The sequence below is a fragment of the Zophobas morio genome, unplaced genomic scaffold (assembly GCF_036711695.1).
Source record: "Zophobas morio isolate AGI-343-1 ecotype UQ-CSIRO unplaced genomic scaffold, CSIRO_AGI_Zmor_V1 ptg000023l, whole genome shotgun sequence".
NCBI lineage: Eukaryota > Metazoa > Arthropoda > Insecta > Coleoptera > Tenebrionidae > Zophobas > Zophobas morio.
Window position 1 is genome coordinate 12,255,077 of NW_026972128.1, and position 17,638 is coordinate 12,272,714.

The window sequence follows — 17,638 nt, forward strand, 5'->3', positions numbered from 1 at the left end:
AGATTTACAGACCACCCTTGACAAGTCTATATAAATAATATAAACGGCTGTCCCTTTTCTTGTTTCCTTTTTTCTCTTGTACTTGCTTAAAATGAGTACGTTTATTTTCGCGCAGAACAGAGATAGACCGGTGATAATAATTAATGTTTCGATGATGGCACATTTTTATAACTTGCACAGCAAGAAACAGATCAATGTACGCTTCTAAAAGCTCTCTGTCAAAGGCATGATAACCGTTTAAGATCAACAATGGCGGTCTCTTCACAAAGGAAACGAAATGTGTCTCGTTTTTAATGCAAATGGTGCTTTAAAAGATTTCTGGGCGAGAGGCCAGCACTTTAGAAATATGACGCTTTCTTGAAAATGCTGCTGCTTGGGAGCAGTGCAATCAGACGAATAAAAGATATCCAACACGGACTCTGAAGCATCCTAGATATCCGATAGATGTTTGAACAAGCAAAATAGCGAGCCGAGATATTTCACGTCACTATGTGAGAAATAATCCTAAAAGGTGCATTCATATCACTCTGTTATTTCTTTGAGGATCCGAAGGTATAGGAGTGTTAGTAACCGTCAAACACACTAAGCATACACCGACTTTCGTATCATCACTTCTGAAAACCTGATACACAAAATGATTTTATAAATCGGGTTTATCAAAATGCAACTTATTAATTAAAATTCGGGTTAATAGGTTCTCGTACATATCACTGCACTTTCTGTGTACGCCATATTGATCATTTAAAAAAATCCACTCGCTGCATATTTTTGTCGTTCTTATAATTATAACAGCTTTTTTTTCAAAATAAATTATGCCAACATTCCTTTAATTTACTGATCTGTGTAAAATAAGCTACTGATAAGTTTCTAAAATTGGAAATCCCACATACTCCACATTCGGCTGTTCATTGAAATTTTAATACTAAAATTAACCGAGCGAAAAAAATTGCCCCAAGGAGTGTTAGGTTGACTGTGATCGTGAAATAAATAATATTTAGTGGTTATTGTTATTTCAATTAGTGCAAATGAAGTAACCTGAAAGGGTTATGGTGTGATTTAGCAGTGCCATATTTTATTTCTTTGCACATTGCTTCTACTTTTTTGGTTGGTTGTACTTGTCGCTGCTTGATACTTTTATATCGCAGCGACTATCTGCCGATAAAATGCCGACCTGTAAACTCTGTGAAGTAAATATTAAAAACTTTGATAAAGCTCAAAAATGCTTTTCTTGTGGTAACAGATCTGACAATATATGTTGGCTATTATACACTTTGTTAACTAAAATAGTAGTCGCCCCCTTTGGAACTCTTGTGATTCTTACTTCGCGGTGAATCGGTCCGCATCTTCTTTTCCTGTAACTTCGTAATCAGCTGTGTGCGTACCTGTATGTTCTTAGATTCTGTTCGCAGTGCGTTTCCATTCATCTCTGTTTCTTATGCTGTTTCTCCAGTTTGTGATGTTAAAGTCTCTGATGTCTTCGTATATTTGGTCTTCCCATCTTAACTTTGGCTTTCTTCTGGGTCTATCTTCCGTTGGTCTCCATTTAAGTATCTTTTTATTGTTGTGTTGTTGTCCCTTCGCAGTATGTGGCCGAACCATCTTAGTCTTTGTTTTTTGGTGACTTTGACTAGAATCTGTAGTATTTCGGCATTTGTTAGTTTTCTGTATTGGTCCCCGTTTGTTGTTATGGGAGCCGAGATTGTTCTAATTACTTTCCTTTCTAAAATTCTCAATTTTTCTTCCTCTTGTTTTGTCAAACACATGGTTTCCGCGTCGTCGGTAGCTACTGATCTTATTGCCACTTTGTAAAGTTTTAGTTTCGTTTGTTTGGTTTTATATTTGTCTCTCAGTATACGTTGGTACTCCAGCAGGCTTTATTCCCTGCCTTATACGTTCTTTGATTTCTTTGTTTCTGTCGTTTCCTCCGGTTATTGTCACTCCTAGGTATTTAAACTCTTCCACTTCTTGGAATTTATATGCGTCTATTTGGAGAAAGGTTTTTTGCTGGCGTTTTTTCTGCTGCTTCTCATAAACTTTGTTTTGTCTTCGTTGATTATCAGTCCTCTTAGTTTCGCTTGTGCAATGAGTAATCTTAGACTCTCCTCCAGACTTTTTCTCTTGCCACCAACACGATGTTGTCATATGCTATTAATTGTTTTGAGCTGTTTGTTATCGTTCCTCTTATACTGGTTGCTTCTACTGCGCCGTTTAGTGCAATGTTAAACAGTGTAGTGGAGAGGGAATCTCCTTGTCTGACTCCTTTTCTGATATTAATTTCTGCCGTGTCTCCATCTTGTGTTGCAACTCTTGCCAATGACGGTTCCATGGTCATTTTAGTCAATCTCACTAGTTTGGGTGGTATGTCCATGTCTTATATGTTTAGTAGCATGCTTCCCCTATAATTTTCCAGCCTGGTTGGATCCCCCCTTTTGTATTATGGTTCAAATCGCCCGTTCTTCCATTCTTTGGGCATCTTTTCTTGTTCCCATAACCTGCTTATGTGGTTATATAATCGTTGTGGTAACTTGTTACCTCCGTTTTTTATTAATTCATTGGATATCTCGTCTGGTCCTGCTGCCTTGTGTAATTTTAACTTGTGCACCGTTTCCAGGAATTATTCATAAGTGGGCTTGTATTCATGTCTTTCCTCCCCTTCTATACTTACTTTAGGTTTTTTGTCTTCTTGGGTTTTTTCTTCGTACAAATTTTTGAAGTGCGCTTTCCAGTCTTTTTTATCTATTTTTGCGTTGATTTGCCGTTTGTTGAGTTGTTTTTTTATGAGTTCGGTTGTCTTTACTTTTGTCTTGTATTTCTTTCATGTAGTTGTTAATCCATTCTTCTTTTTTATTTTTGCATAGCTTGGTTGTTTCTTTTTTCTTTTATGTAATCGTTTCAGTGTTCTTCTTTGTTGGTCTTCTTGTTAACTTTCTTTTGACACTCTTCGTCAAACCATTGCGTTGTTTCTTTTTTGGGTATTGGTCCCAGGACCTGTTCTGCCGTTTGCATGATGCTGTTTCTTATTTCTTCCCATTCGTTTTCGATGTCTAGTTTTATGGTTTCCAATATTTTTTGTTGTATTGCTTGGATATACTCTTCTCCTGTCTCGTTTTCTTTTAGTGTTTCTTTGTTCCACTTTCTATTTTTCTTCTGGGTTTGTTGTTTTTTTATTATCTTCAACTTGACTTTAGCTGTGACGAGTGCGTGGTCTGCGTTTATGTTGCCTCCTCTGTAAGATCTTACATCGTTTATAGTTCGTAGCCATTTTTTCGAAATTAATAGGTAATCTATTTAGTTGCCGTCTGTTTTCCCTGGTATCAGCCGTGTTATTTTATGCTCTCTTCTGTGTGGGTGCTTGGTGCTTGCAATAAATGTGTTAGTTGCCACCGCAAGGTTACATAGGTTATCTCCGTTTTCGTTATTTTTGTCGTGTATTGTTTCTTTCCCTATTTTGGCGTTAAAATCTGCGACTATTTTTCTGGGGGGGGGTGGGGGGGGCTACACGCTTCCTCCAAGACTCCATAAAACTAACTCTGTTTTTTTTCTTCTTCCTTTGCTTCTTCTGTTGGAGCATAGGCATTAAGCACTGTGATGTTCGCTTGTTTGTTGTCGATCGTTATATAAGACAGTCTACAGTTTGCTGCTTTCATTTTTTTTATCTTCGTCCGTGGTGCTTTATCAATTATGAATTTTGTCCCGTTTTTGCCTTGTTTTGCTTTTCCTGAGTAGTAAAATATGTAATGTTCGTTTTCAATACTCCCTTCCTCGCTCCACCTGCTCTCTTGTAGTATCAGTATTTCTATGTCGTATTTCTGTAACTCCCTTGCAGCTTCTTCCATCTTTCCTGCTTTGAGTAGTGTTCTTACATTCCACGTACCAATCCTTATTATGTATTTCTTTTTTCGTTTTTTTTTATTTTTTTGTCCTTTATCCCTCTGTTGTTTCCTCAAGTTTGTTTCCTGAATTTATTATCCTTATTTTTAGTTTCCTCTTTGTCCTCCGTTTTACTTAGTTTTTTGGATGTACTGGGGATCGTGTTCTTCCAGTTTTTGTTCATTCTGTTTCCACTTCATAATCTTCCAATTTCACAAATTTTATCTTGACGTTGGATCCCCTTCGTCTTTCTTCTCTGGCTGTATCTCTGATAACCTTTTGTATTTCTCGCTCACTTGTAGTCATTTCGGATTCTATGAAAATGTCTTTCCTTTTAAGCATGTTTTTCTTTGCCAATATTTCTGTTTTACCCTCGTAGATATTTGTTTCTATGATACATTTTTTTGGTCCTATTTTGTAAGATGTTTCGATTTCCGTGTCTATTGTTCGTTCTTTAGTACATTTTTCATTTGTTGTTTGATATTTTCTCTGTTGTAAGTGTCAACTCGTATTCCTGTGATTGCCAGATCTCACAATAAATGTTTAAAAATTGATGAAACCGATGTCAAGATCTCTAGTAAAAATGCCAATTTCCGTTTTATGTGTGGTGAGTGTCTTATCTTGAAAGGAAGCTCGCAAATAGGTACTCCGAAAAATCTGTTGAAAATGTCTAACTTTGAGTAAGAATCAAATTGACCTTTATTTAATTCTTAACCAAGCGCAACGTAAGTCATTCTCTGGAAATGTACCAAAAACTGCCACTTGCTGTGCAAGCATTGCCGGTAATAAAAAATCATCAATGATTCTTCAACCCAAGAATAACAACCAGTCTATAGCTGTTACAAAAAAAGATTAATTAGCCAACGTCGATCCGGTAAAGTCTAATACGGAAATTTCCTCTGTCAAGGGTGGTCGACGTGCAAGTGTTACCATCAGCTGCAATAACACTGCAGACTCTGAGAAAATAAATATCTGGTTTCACAGAATTGATCTGACTATAGTGTAAAAAAGTTACCAACTTTGGATCCACGATTAAGAATTTCTGGCATCGATAAAGAGATTCCTGAGGAAGCAGTAATTGATTATTTTGTGTGTGGAAATAAGTCACTGTTTGGTACCGGATATACTTACTTGTGTTTTAATAAAATATCATGTCTTTAGAAGTCATGACAAACTGAAGCAAGCTGTTATTGAAGTAGATGTAGCTTCTTATAATAACCTTGTTACGGGTGGTAAATTACTACATACTATTGCAAAGTATGGGATGCAGTCGATGTTCGTCGATGTTTCAAATGTTCAGGTTTCAATCATATGTCAAACCAGTGCTCTGTGAAGACTCCTATCTGTCCTAAATGTGTGGGTACTCATTTGCTGAAAGAATGCTAATCCGATTCTTTTAAGTGTACACAATGTAATAGCTTTTTTCGAAAAAATCCATATTTGAGTGTTAACCCTGCGGCTTGGGACAAAGACAAATGTCCGGTATATCAAAATTAACTCCTGAAATTTAAGGCTCGTATATTTGGTACTAAATAGCAACCACAGAATACAAGGATATCACACTTTTCCACTTTCCCAATTTTCTATCAAAACGTTATAGGCCTTCATTCTAAAATTGATAATTCCTGATTTTGAGGTCATTCTGTTAAGTGAAACATGGCTTCATTGTTCTGCTTTTAATAATGAATTGTTTCCTTACTTATAGTATCACACGTTGTGATCGCATTGCAATTTTCGCATGTTGGTAGGTCTAGAGGTGTTCTAGCAGCATTCAATGATAAATTTAAAATAACTACTTTAGACACTGAGTTCAATAATCTTGTATCTCTTAATGACGTTGTATTATGCAGGTGTTATGAGCCCCTTAAATATTATTTTAGGTATACTTTACATTTCTCCAGATATTTCAGTTGATAATTTGGATACATTTACCTCGGCCATGGAACTACTTCTTATTGATTTTAAAATTTTATTTTTATGTTTTTATTTTGATACATATTAGTGTTAATTTAGTTTTCTATTATATTATATATTTTTTGGTTTGTCCTGTAATTAGGGTTACCTTGTTGGACAAACAAAGGTATTATTATTATTTCCACAGAACGAGGTGAGTTCCTAAAGTGCAGTCCAACAAATGCCGCTTCTTTGAAAAATTTGATTTTGTGAAAAAAAGGGTCTCTCATTTTTTTATTACTGTTACAGTTGCTAGGATTCACTAAATTAAATTAATTTTGCCTATTTATCCTTCAGTAGCGTCCAAAAAGGTTGGATAAGAGTTAATTTTCCCGTTATAATTTTGATCACACAAAATAAGTTTTTCAGACTTCTTAGACTTCGCGAAGAACTGCCAATTTTGTTGTACGTACCTTTCAGTATCACCCTGTATATATAAAATCAATCCAGTAATTTCCAAGATTATCTGTCTAATAAAAATCGACAGACGATGATGATGGACAGAAGGAAACTGGGAACCTTGATCTTTTGTAATCCCTATAGTATAAAAAAGTAAATGTCCCATTTCCGTCTGCCTATCATCAGTCTGTTGCCTGTGATATATACGTCGTCTGTCGTCTGTCATCTGTTAGCTATTTTATGAGACAGATGATCTCTGAAACTACCGAACTTGTTGTGAAATTTTGCTTTTCTCTGCTCATCCCACTAATAATAATTTGACACGATTTTTGTCCAATTTTATAACACATGCGCTTTCTTCCAGTTCAAAGGGTGCTAAAATGTCTCATTTATGACATGTTTACATGTACTTTTTAACAGAAACCATATGTAAAAGTGTGAAATAACAGTTAAGTCTAATACAATTATGTCTTACAGACTGTAAAACTCATACCACCTGAAAGTTACATTGTTATGAGTTATAGGTTACGCTTTTTAACAGACGATTTTAAATTGAATATATCAGTTCGACAGTTCGAAATAGTTCGAACCATTTATATGTCTATAAAGTATCGTCGGCACTAAATATATTTATTCATGGGAAAGAATAGTTAGTTTTATTGGCAAATTGTCACTGATATTTATTTTCACAGGCAACAATTGAGAATATCAGATATTCATTTAAAATTGCACCTTCATTTACAGAATAAATATTAAAAATATTTAATTTTTCAGTTTTATTTATCAATTTTAAAAACACTGACAGATTCTCTCTATTGTTGCTCCTATTTTTCGTTTTATGTTCAATATTTGAATAACGTGTTGCAAAAGAATGACATTTCATTCAAATTTGGCATAAGTAGGAACGAACTATATCTGTTTCTCATATGACTTAAGTAGACCAAAATTAATGCAATTGTAGAAACTTTAAAGCTATACTGTTGTTTTTTAAAACATACGCCAATTAAATCGTGAGCTTCAAAGTTGAAAAATCTACCAAAAAAAAATATGAATGTACAGAATGTACAACTCGGTCATAAAGATGGGTAAAAGTACCTAGTGTTGGATTTTTTGGACTGTTTGTTTATCCAGAGTGATGAAAAAATGACATATAAGTTCGATGGTACATTGTTAAGAAAACCTCTGAAAATAGTAAACTTGAAATTTGGATAATAACTTCGTAATTCCATTTGTTTTAATAAACTGATCCACAACGTCATTTTTTACTGTTGACCGATGACACTTTTAACAATTTTTGTCGGAATTGTGTTAAATTAAGTTCATATTACAAAGTTAATTCTTCAAATTTGAAGTTTAATATTTTCCAAAAATTTGGTTCAGGAATTTTTTAAACCATTTTTTCCGAGTTCTTCAGAGTTTTCTTAGTAACATAGTATCGAGCTTATACGTCATTTTTTCATCACCCTGTATTTGCTGTATTCTATACTTGTGACGTTGGGTGTACAATAACTGAGAATATACTTGAACACACATCTTGTAGGTGTCATTTTATAATATTATAATATGTGTAAACTTGAACCAACTCGACATTGCTAAGTCATTTTAAAGTACATTTTCCGGTACGATCAATATAAAATGGACGCGTTTCTTTATTTAACAGCGATTTTGACGGAAGCTGTTTATTTTTCTCTCAAACGTGACGAAGTGCGGGTGGTTTGCCGGACAGCTTTTTAAAAAAGTGTGAAGTAATTTCCTGTGTAAGGACAGAGTAGCGTGTAGGTGCAAGTGCTGAATGTGTGGTAGTCAAACTTTTCAATCGTGGTTTTGATGACCCAATTCGTTATACATTAGTGGTTGTGCAATCAGTCCTTTTTGTTTTAGCGGTTGATGACATATGGATATTTTGTCCAAGCGTTAATAGAATTGCCAGTCGCGGGATCATCTCTCACTGCGATTCCAAGACATGAACTTACACATTATGTTAAAATTTGGAGCGTCAGTCATGTGCAAAAAGCAACTTCAGCAATTTACTCCGTGTTGATGCCGAATGCGCTTAAGCAGTAAAGTTTGCAGCTGTCGGATAGTTTGTCTTTCTTTTTTTATGAACGGTCTGAACATGGGGGTTGGCATATTGTTGATAAAAGATGAAGGTATATTGTAAAAACTTGAATCGTGGACCTTGTAGCTCAATGTTGTTATCTACATATAGTGTGTTAACGGTCGGTCCACAACTCTTTCCTTTATGTGCTTCTGTGTATTTTCATGGTCAATAAAACCTCAACCCCTCTTCTCGTTTAACTGCCGAAATCTTGGCTCTACGTTTTGACTCCATTAGTCCAACTGCTGCCATAAAAACATTTCTTTCAATATTCCATTCCCTTTATTTTTATATAAATTGTTGAAGAACAAATAACTAAGTGTATATTTTCGAATTAAATTGGAAACAAAATCTTATGTGGGTACTTATCAGTGATGTGGATAAACAAAAAACACATACTTGCATACCCCAATACAGTAAACGTTTACACTGCATTGCAGAAGTATATTTAACAAGCATTCTAGAACTATTAAAAGTGGTTTGTAGAGAGCGAAAACAACTACTTGGTACAACAAAAATCTGTCACTTACACCTTATGAAAAAAAAACTAAAAAAGCTTCTATTAAAGGGATCGGTTTGATTCTGTGATAATTGAATGCATAATCCGGATTATTATTGATGTTTTCGTGTTAAAACAAATAAGGTAGGTAAAGGTGAAAACTTGTTTATATTTCATTTTTTAATTAACACAGATGCTGTAAACAAAAATATCAATAACTGGGACTAAACCCACGATTTCCGAAGCAGTAAAAACAAAGGTAGCAAAGATTTTTTCTATATTTTTACTGTAAGGTGAAAGCAGCTCCAACAAATTTTTTTACTCACTGGAATTAAATTTTCGTACATTCAGAAAAAATATGTGGAAGTTTATTTCGACAGAATTTCCTGAAGTACAAGTCCAAGAAATTCGCTTCTTTGAAAAATTATAAGTTTTGCGATGTTTGTGTTGTGATAACCTCTGTAAAGTAAAAACCAGCGGCTTAAATAACACCCCAGCAGCTCCTACCCGTGGGGGCGCAAATGGCAAGGGATTGTGCAAACTGCACAAGTACTGAGAACGAACCTAAAATATATTTAAAGCAGATAAACAACGGGAAAAATGGCCCCTCACCAATAATAAGCTTTAGCTTCAAGTGTTTGTTTATGCACCGAAAGAATGTCTCACGTAGAAATTCGTTTGATTTGAATGAGTTTGTCGCCTAAAAACAGAGGACTAACATTATTAATTAAGCCACAGTCGAACAGAATGTCCTGAATATTATTATTATTATTAAAGAAAGACATGCGCATTCTCATCTTTCCGAAAAAATGGGGTAATTCGTTCTTAATTTGATCAATAAAAAATTTGTTATGCATCATAAACATAGATAATATACACAACGTGAGAGAAAAAGTTTAGCATCGAACTTGCGACCTCCGGACCCCTTAATCCTTGACCATTGTGGCTTATATCTCTCAGTTAGTGGTAGCATGCTATTATACTGTGTTAATTTTTTTTGGAAACATTTAGCCATTTAGGAATTCGTATACCTGACCACAAGTATAGGAGTTTATTATTGTATAACATTTAATTCATTTTAAAATAGAATTCTTTCATATGACGTCATAAAATAGTTGGTGGGGATGATTAACCACATTTTGGTGAGCGTTTAATCACCAACATGATATTCATAATATACGTACAAAATTTGACATGAAGTAAAAATATTAATGCAGTATAATTCACAAGAACCATTATATTTTGCACAATTTAGATATGATTTATTCGGCAAAATTTTGAGATGATGTCATCAATTTCTTAGGGGGGGATAAGCAAATAAATTTTAATTAAAAATTTACCATGCTTATGATAACTTTAAAAGATCTGTAATATATAAAAGCATTCGGTTTTGCAGATTCAAAATTAAGGTGCAAAAATTTGGACGTTTCAGGTAAAACTCCAACACGAATTCATAAATTACAGGTATAGGACTATGTTGTTTTATTTAAACTAACACCCAGTTACTATATATAATTTTGAGGTGACGTCATCACATTTTTGGTAAGGATGATTAGAACGATGTTAACCAAAAACGTACTAAGCGCCAAATCGCAAAACATGAGTTAAACATCCTAACAGTCAGAATTTAATGTCAAAAACTAATTTGTATAAATCCTTTATTTGTCTTAATTATTTTTATACCAAAATTTGAGATAGAACTATGCGCCTTTAATAAATCTGGGATTATGTTTTAATCAAAAAGATACCAAGCGACACAGCACTTTTTTTAATTGATTGTGCAGTGCTTTGTTTCCTTGTAACTATCCTACAAACTTATTAATGTTTTATAAGCGTCAATTTTGGCATTATGACGAGGGTATTTACTCCGGTAAAACAAGGAAAGGACACTATTTTATTTGGAAAAAAAGAAAATAGGTCGTGGCGCACAAAAGGTGGGATCTTATCTTAAGAGCTTAATACCTACTGAAAATTTTACCAAAAAGGATATAACAGAACTGCCTCTGTGGTCTGACTCTTGTGGGCGTCAAAATAGTAATATAAAAACTGTATTCATGCTAAAATCAAATTTATAGCAACATTCTACTTAACAAACGATTTATTTGAAATTTTTTGATTCGGAACATAGTGTTTTACCAAATGACAAAGATTTTGGAGTCATTAAGTATATACGCCACAAGATTACACCAATATTCTGATAAATGGTAGAAACAAAAATCCACTTATTGTTTAGTTTATGCAGAAAGAACATTTTTGTAGTGAAGTCGATTTAGAGTCTAGTGTCACAAATAGAAGGCATACATGAACAAAAAATTAGATGCTTGAAAACAAGAGTGATTAAACTTACTAAAGATAAACCGCTTTCTATTTTTATGAAAAGTAATCAGGAAAATGGGATCTACACTGAAGTTTTGATGCATAAAACGAAAAGACTTCTAAAAATTTTGGAAAATTGTCTACATTATGGCCCAATGGAAAAGCAATATCGCGTAAAAAGTTGGCAGATATAAAAACATTATGCAAAACTCTTTTACAAAAACTTACGGGGAATACTCTGTGAATTTTATGTGGATGGTTTTTCAAATGATATCGATTTCGAATTAGGGGAAACAAATTTAACTTAATCATTTTTGTTTTTGTTTCATGGCATATGTTCCTTTTTATAGCAGGTCGTTAAATTATTATAAATATATATAATATTTTTAAAAAAATTACTTAGTGCCTTTTTACAGAATAATAAATTTAATATCATGGTTTTCTCAAAAAAGAACCAAGCGCCAAAATGCTTCTTTAAAACTGTAAAGGACTGCGTGTTTTTGATGCCATTAACAAAATAGACTACATTCATAAAGTCAAGCATTGTTAAGGCAAATATTTTATTCAGACATTATACAAATTTTTAGTTTTTAATGAAAGTTTACTCTAGTATTACTCAAATTGCAATTTTGTCGCTTAGTACGTTTTTGGTTAACGTGGTCCATTAGACAAAATTTGATTAGTGTTGTACCATCTACTGATATTCATAATACACATACAAAATTTGACAGCAATCAGTTCGGTAGGTCCGGATATTATCTGTCTACCAAAAATTAAGACAGACGGAAACGGGAAACTAATTTTTCCGTATTCTAGAGATAATGGCACCTCGAGAAAATATGAAAGCAGTCAGATAAGTGTAAGATTATTAAAAAAAAAAAAACAGGAAAATTGGAAACTGTAACACCAAAAAAAATATCTAAACAGAATTTCCCTTTCCCTTACCATATAACTAATTGCTGACGTATCAATTAAGATTGAAGTAGATACTAAAAAAAAGAGCTTAAAAAAAAACTCGAAGGTCATTTCGACAAAAATTCGTCCCTGAAGATAAAACAAATCCAGCTTTTTCGAAAAATTATAAAATTTGATTATCTGAATATTATTTTGTTATTTATAACAACCCCTATAAGTTAAAATAGAGATATGTAGGTAATGAGTTTTTCTTTAACAAAATTTTGTGATGACGTCATTAACATTTTTGCAAGGACATGTATATCTATCAATTTGGATAGGTGGAATGTACACTAATGGTCAAAGTATTTTATTTCCAAATTTTCGGGAAAATGGAGTGAGCATGTTTTGATTTTAACTAATCATGATTTACATATTTTCGATAGGATTTATTCGACAAAATTTTGAGATGACATTTACCATGTTTACGATAATTTTAAAACGTCTGAAAAATTTCAAAGCATTCCGTCCTACTGTTCCTGCTTTAATCAATAAAATTAATTGACCCTTTTATTTTTTTTTGACTCACCTTGTATTAAGTAATTCTAAAAACTATGAGTGCGTTGATAAACCACAAGTATAGAGTCATAATATTTTCTACATTTTAGAGAGGATTTCTTCGGTAAAATTTTAAGGTGACGTCATCAACTTTTTGGGGAAGAGATACGATAAAATTAAAGTGTTTGCAAGATTTCAGAGCATGTGGTTTTACAGTTATAAAGGTAATTTGTAAAATCTTGTTATATAATTTTGATTTTTTTTCCAAAAATCTGGATGTCTAGGGTGAAAATTTGACAGGGAATCATACACCAAAAGTGCAAAAGTATCTTATTGTACAAGAGAAAAAATCTATTGTAGATGTTGGGGATGACCTCATTCCATTGGTGGTGGAGATGATTAGCCAAATTTTAATAATACACATAATACACATAGAAAATTTGACAATATTAATCGATCCAGTAATTTCGGAAATTATTTGACTCTTAAAAATCCGGACAGATGGCAAACAGACAGACATACAGACGGAAACGGAAAACCTATTGGACTGTGGAATAATTCTAAGAAATTAATGAAATATCGAAGAATGTGGGCCTAATGACTTACTTTGTAAATATATACAGGTGTCCCCGATAAAACTCCCCGGTTTTATATCTTGAGAACGGATTGAACTATTGAAATTCTACGGAAATATTCATTTTACCAAAATTTCGAAAAATCCCTTTTTTGTAAAAATTTAATTTAGTTATGACAGAACTTGGGTGAACAAAATAAGGATTTATTGTCAAATTATGACAATGAAATAAGTTAAAGGACACCACCTACGAGTAGTTATCCTTTCAGCATCTAGAAAACAATATTACGGAATACTCCTATTTAATACTTCGGAGATTATAGATCTAACAGACTCTAACAGACGGCAAAGAAATAGATGACAAACTCAGAAACGAGAACAGAATACAGTTTATTACTGTTGCGGCGAGACTAACATGCACCACATGTACTGTGTATCAAATTAACCTTGCCTCGTTACGCTAAAAACAATGGCGTTTACAGAATGACGGTGTCTTAACCAGTTCTCAAGGTGTATGTCTGCAAAGTGTGGGACATGTACATGTGTTATGCGGGCATTCACATAGGTTGTTATTAATACGTGTTGGTTTGTTTACCCGGCGCCTCCACCATTTTGCATAATCGAGCAAAGCTTTTGAATTTTCATTAAATAAGAATGGTTGGTAATTTCGTGCTGACTATTCACACTAATTTTATGCCAGATTTTGAACTAGACGCAAATTTAATGAAACTATGATAACAGTTTATAATTTAGTTATTGTTTCATCCAGTGCACAAACGCTTTATAATGAAGTTCATCAGCACCTGTGCAACACCATGTGCAACACCGTTTAAGATTATATGCCGCGATGATACGCCACATTAAATATCTTCAACAAGGTGATTATAATATCGTTAAAAGGTAACTATATTGCGTTTACAAGAAAATAATGCATTAGCGCAAGAATAAATCGAGAATTAAGTATTCCACAATGCAGCTTTATTAAAAATCTTACACTCTCTCCACTGGCAGGCACAACGACTGGCTCCAATGGCAATCGAGCTAAAAGGATGATTTATTTTTTCCAGATATATACATTTGTATGTAAAAAAATAATTCATATTTAATATCAAATAAAGATGTTCATGTGTAATTCTATTGGAATCGAAATAAATCGATAACAGTCAAACCGACTGAAAAGCATTTTACAAATCGAACTAGATCATTAAACTCGCTAAAAATACCAAACCCTTCTTATCTATAAAGTACAGACGATGAATTTACAGGATGCATTAACTGACATTAAGTGATATGGAGAATAGATATAGAAATGTAATTGTCGAATGAATACAGATTACTATTTAAATTTAAAAAAGGCCGAGCGAAAAGCGCCACGATATGGATAAATCTCAGTTTCCTTTGTAAAGTTGCCTTCAAATGAATCTCTTTCTGTATTGTTAAAACTCATCAACTTTTAAAATCTGCTTATCTCCTAAATTCCAACAGATCGTCTTACCGATGCGTGCTCCAAAAATAAAAAATTCATGAAAGTATCCCATTACATACCGTTTACGATACATCTGGAGTGAAAATCAGGAGTTGAACGTACCTACCTGAAAAAAAATTTACATTAATAGAATACATCGTGAAACGGAATAGTAAAAATTACGAAACACAGTTTCACTGCCTGCACAAATAAAAGCGGTAGAAGTGGGACCGATTGGTCAATTACGTTGTTTATAGAACGCAATAGAGGGTTTGGGTAACATTATCGATCATAAAAGCCTTGTAAAAGCCACCTGTTTAATAAAGTAGTTTTCTGCTGCATTTTGTATGCTTGATTTAGTTTCGTTCTTCACCCTTTAATCACTTTTATGTTCCAAGTGGCTCGTTAAGAAGGAATTAATTAACTATAGTTAGGATGATACTTTAATTAAGACAGCGTTTCAGCTTTTTGGTCCTTTGATTTATCGAGTGGATGATGAATTCAGAACAAACAAAAAACCTTTGTTACGGTATTTTCTTCAATTTTTGTTTTGCCGTTGAGTAGGAAAATTGAAAGCAACGTTATTAACTACGTTTCCATTAAAATGAAAGGCTAATTGGCTTCACTGCAATCAATCCTTTTCAATTAAGATATGAATAAATATAAAGCGAGCCCAGTCGACAAACACTTTAATTAAAATATTGTCGTGTACCTACCTACCGAAACTACAACAAATACGTACAAATTGAGTTGCGTTCTCAATAGTGTACTTACGTAACAAAGTTTTGGGCAAAAAATTGAAATCGTAGTTAATTATTTTTTCCTAAATCTTTTATCTAAATATATCAGCATTGTGCGAGTATGTAAATTTTGAAAAAAGTTTCCCTCTATTCTTAAGAGGTATATTTGTGAAGACACGTACTCTATTTACAGTTCGCTGACCTGAACAACAATAATTTATAGCCTTAATTATAGCAAATGTAAAACTTCGTAATATTTTTCTTTTCAGAGTCTTTCGCAATTTACGACTGCATTTAGTGAAATAATGGAAATGAACGTACGTGGCAACTAATTCGGTTTACTATCTCGTAATTATAAAGGATCTGCTGCAATATTTATATTTTAACAGGACTGTTTTCTATCTCAACTCAACAATCAAGCTATTTAAACAGGATAATCTGGATAGAAAATAAATAACTCACAAAAAACATACATATTTCGATTTCATCGAGTTTTGTGTTTTAAATACTTCTACTACTTTTTATATTGAAGTGGTTGAATAAATGTGAACAGAAAATTATTTTTAGCGATGGTAGAAACAAACGTATCCGTCAAAATGTCACTTCCATAATAATTTTTTATCAAAGCTCAAGCGCTTCGTATGGCAAAAATATTGCAAGTATCGGCAAGAATATATCTTTAATCGATCGTATTCGAATATTTTATCATATACCGTGATATAAATTCCATGTTATTGCATCCAGAAAATAATCAAATTTCCTGAAATAAATAGAAGAAGGATATTCCCATTGTAAAAACAAAGCTCGTTTTCATTTTCGATTAAATCGGAAGTTGTATTACAGCTACACAGTAAATTTGAAGTCGCTGCTTTGGTAAGAAATTATTACAGATTTTTTTTTAACTCCACGAGTAATCACTGGACATTTTTCAATTTTACGAGTAAATAATTCAGAATATCGCACTAAAGCATTGAAAACTTGTAACATAACGGTACCATGCTCTTTTAGAATGAGGTCTGCCTAATTAATTAAATTCTTATTTTATTTTTTCCCTTAGGTCTTGTATATTTATCAGAATGTTTAACATTTACAAGCTTCGTTACAAATTTTTTTTGCTAAACGTTTTCTTCTTGCAAGTCGAAACGAACAATAAGCGCTTTTAAATGTAGATTACAATAAGAAATATCCACTGTACACGAAAGCAAGCAAGTGTGGCAAACTTCTCTTCAAAAGACTGCCACTGCGACGGATATGAACGCCACTATTTATCTACTGAAGTAATGTATAAAGTCGTAGCATGTCGGCAATAAATCACCCACTAAATGTATAGACTTACGTCACTTTTACTTCATTTATAATCGCGAAGAGACTACGAGAATGCCTCTCATTTCTCATATTGTATGCATTGTTGTGCAAAAGCTGCGGATGTATACTTATCTGTTTTTATGTTCCGCTTTAATGTAAAAGGAAAACTAAAATGCTAAATGCATTCCCTCTAAAATAATACATAATAGATCTTCTAAAATTTCACAGCGTTATTTATTAATTCAACGAGTGGATGAAAACGTTTAAATGTGGTAGATATTTTTGGAATCATGTGTCAAAAATCCATTTAGAATATAAATAACTATTGTTTTATTTAAATCAGTTATTAAATTTTGTTCATTTTCAACTACACAGTTAAATCTCTAAATTGATATGAAAAGTTCGTTCTCTCGTGAAATATCTGGCAAAACGTTTAATAACTAAAAACTAGAAAATATCATTATATTTTAAAGAACGTATTATAGTATTACTATCATTGTTTTTTATTTCCAATATCTCAGAATAAAGAATATACTTCTTCATTATATAATACAACTTGTTTGTTATTTTTGAGATAAATATTCTCACTTTATTGTGTAATTTAAAAAATTAATTTACATACCGTTCTATTACACCGTACTAAATGCGGAAAGCTGTGTGGTAAAAGTTGCCTAAGTTTTTACAAAATATTCGATTTAGTATTATAAATTTACCAAAGTTTCTACCATTCAATCTGCAAAATTATGTAAGCTCTTGTCAGACCACTCTAAGTTTTCCATACATATTCCATGTTTTCGAAATAACCTTCAAAATTTACATCTAGATAAGGATTGATCCTAATCTTTACCGCTTTCCTGTTTGTGAGTTTAGTGACAAGACGTTAACTGCCTGACTTAGAGCATGAAACTTTAGTCGTGAGGATTTAGAGTAATGCACTGAATTAAGTGGAAACTTGAAATAAGATGGA

The 17,638-nt window shown here is 33.0% G+C and overlaps 2 protein-coding genes across 2 annotated transcripts in view; both read right to left on the reverse strand.

Moving 5' to 3' along the window:
* The window catches only part of LOC135134514 (hemicentin-2-like), a 392,661-nt gene that overhangs the window by 304,802 nt on the left and 70,221 nt on the right, over positions 1–17,638 (reverse strand). The window lies entirely within an intron of this gene.
* On the reverse strand, positions 1,500–2,368 carry LOC135134033 (uncharacterized). Its single transcript, XM_064062600.1, has 3 exons — positions 2,188–2,368; positions 1,856–2,117; positions 1,500–1,791 (listed from the first exon to the last, which is right to left on the reverse strand). The coding sequence occupies exons 1-3, from the start codon at positions 2,366–2,368 to the stop codon at positions 1,500–1,502; spliced, it is 735 nt and encodes a 244-aa protein (XP_063918670.1).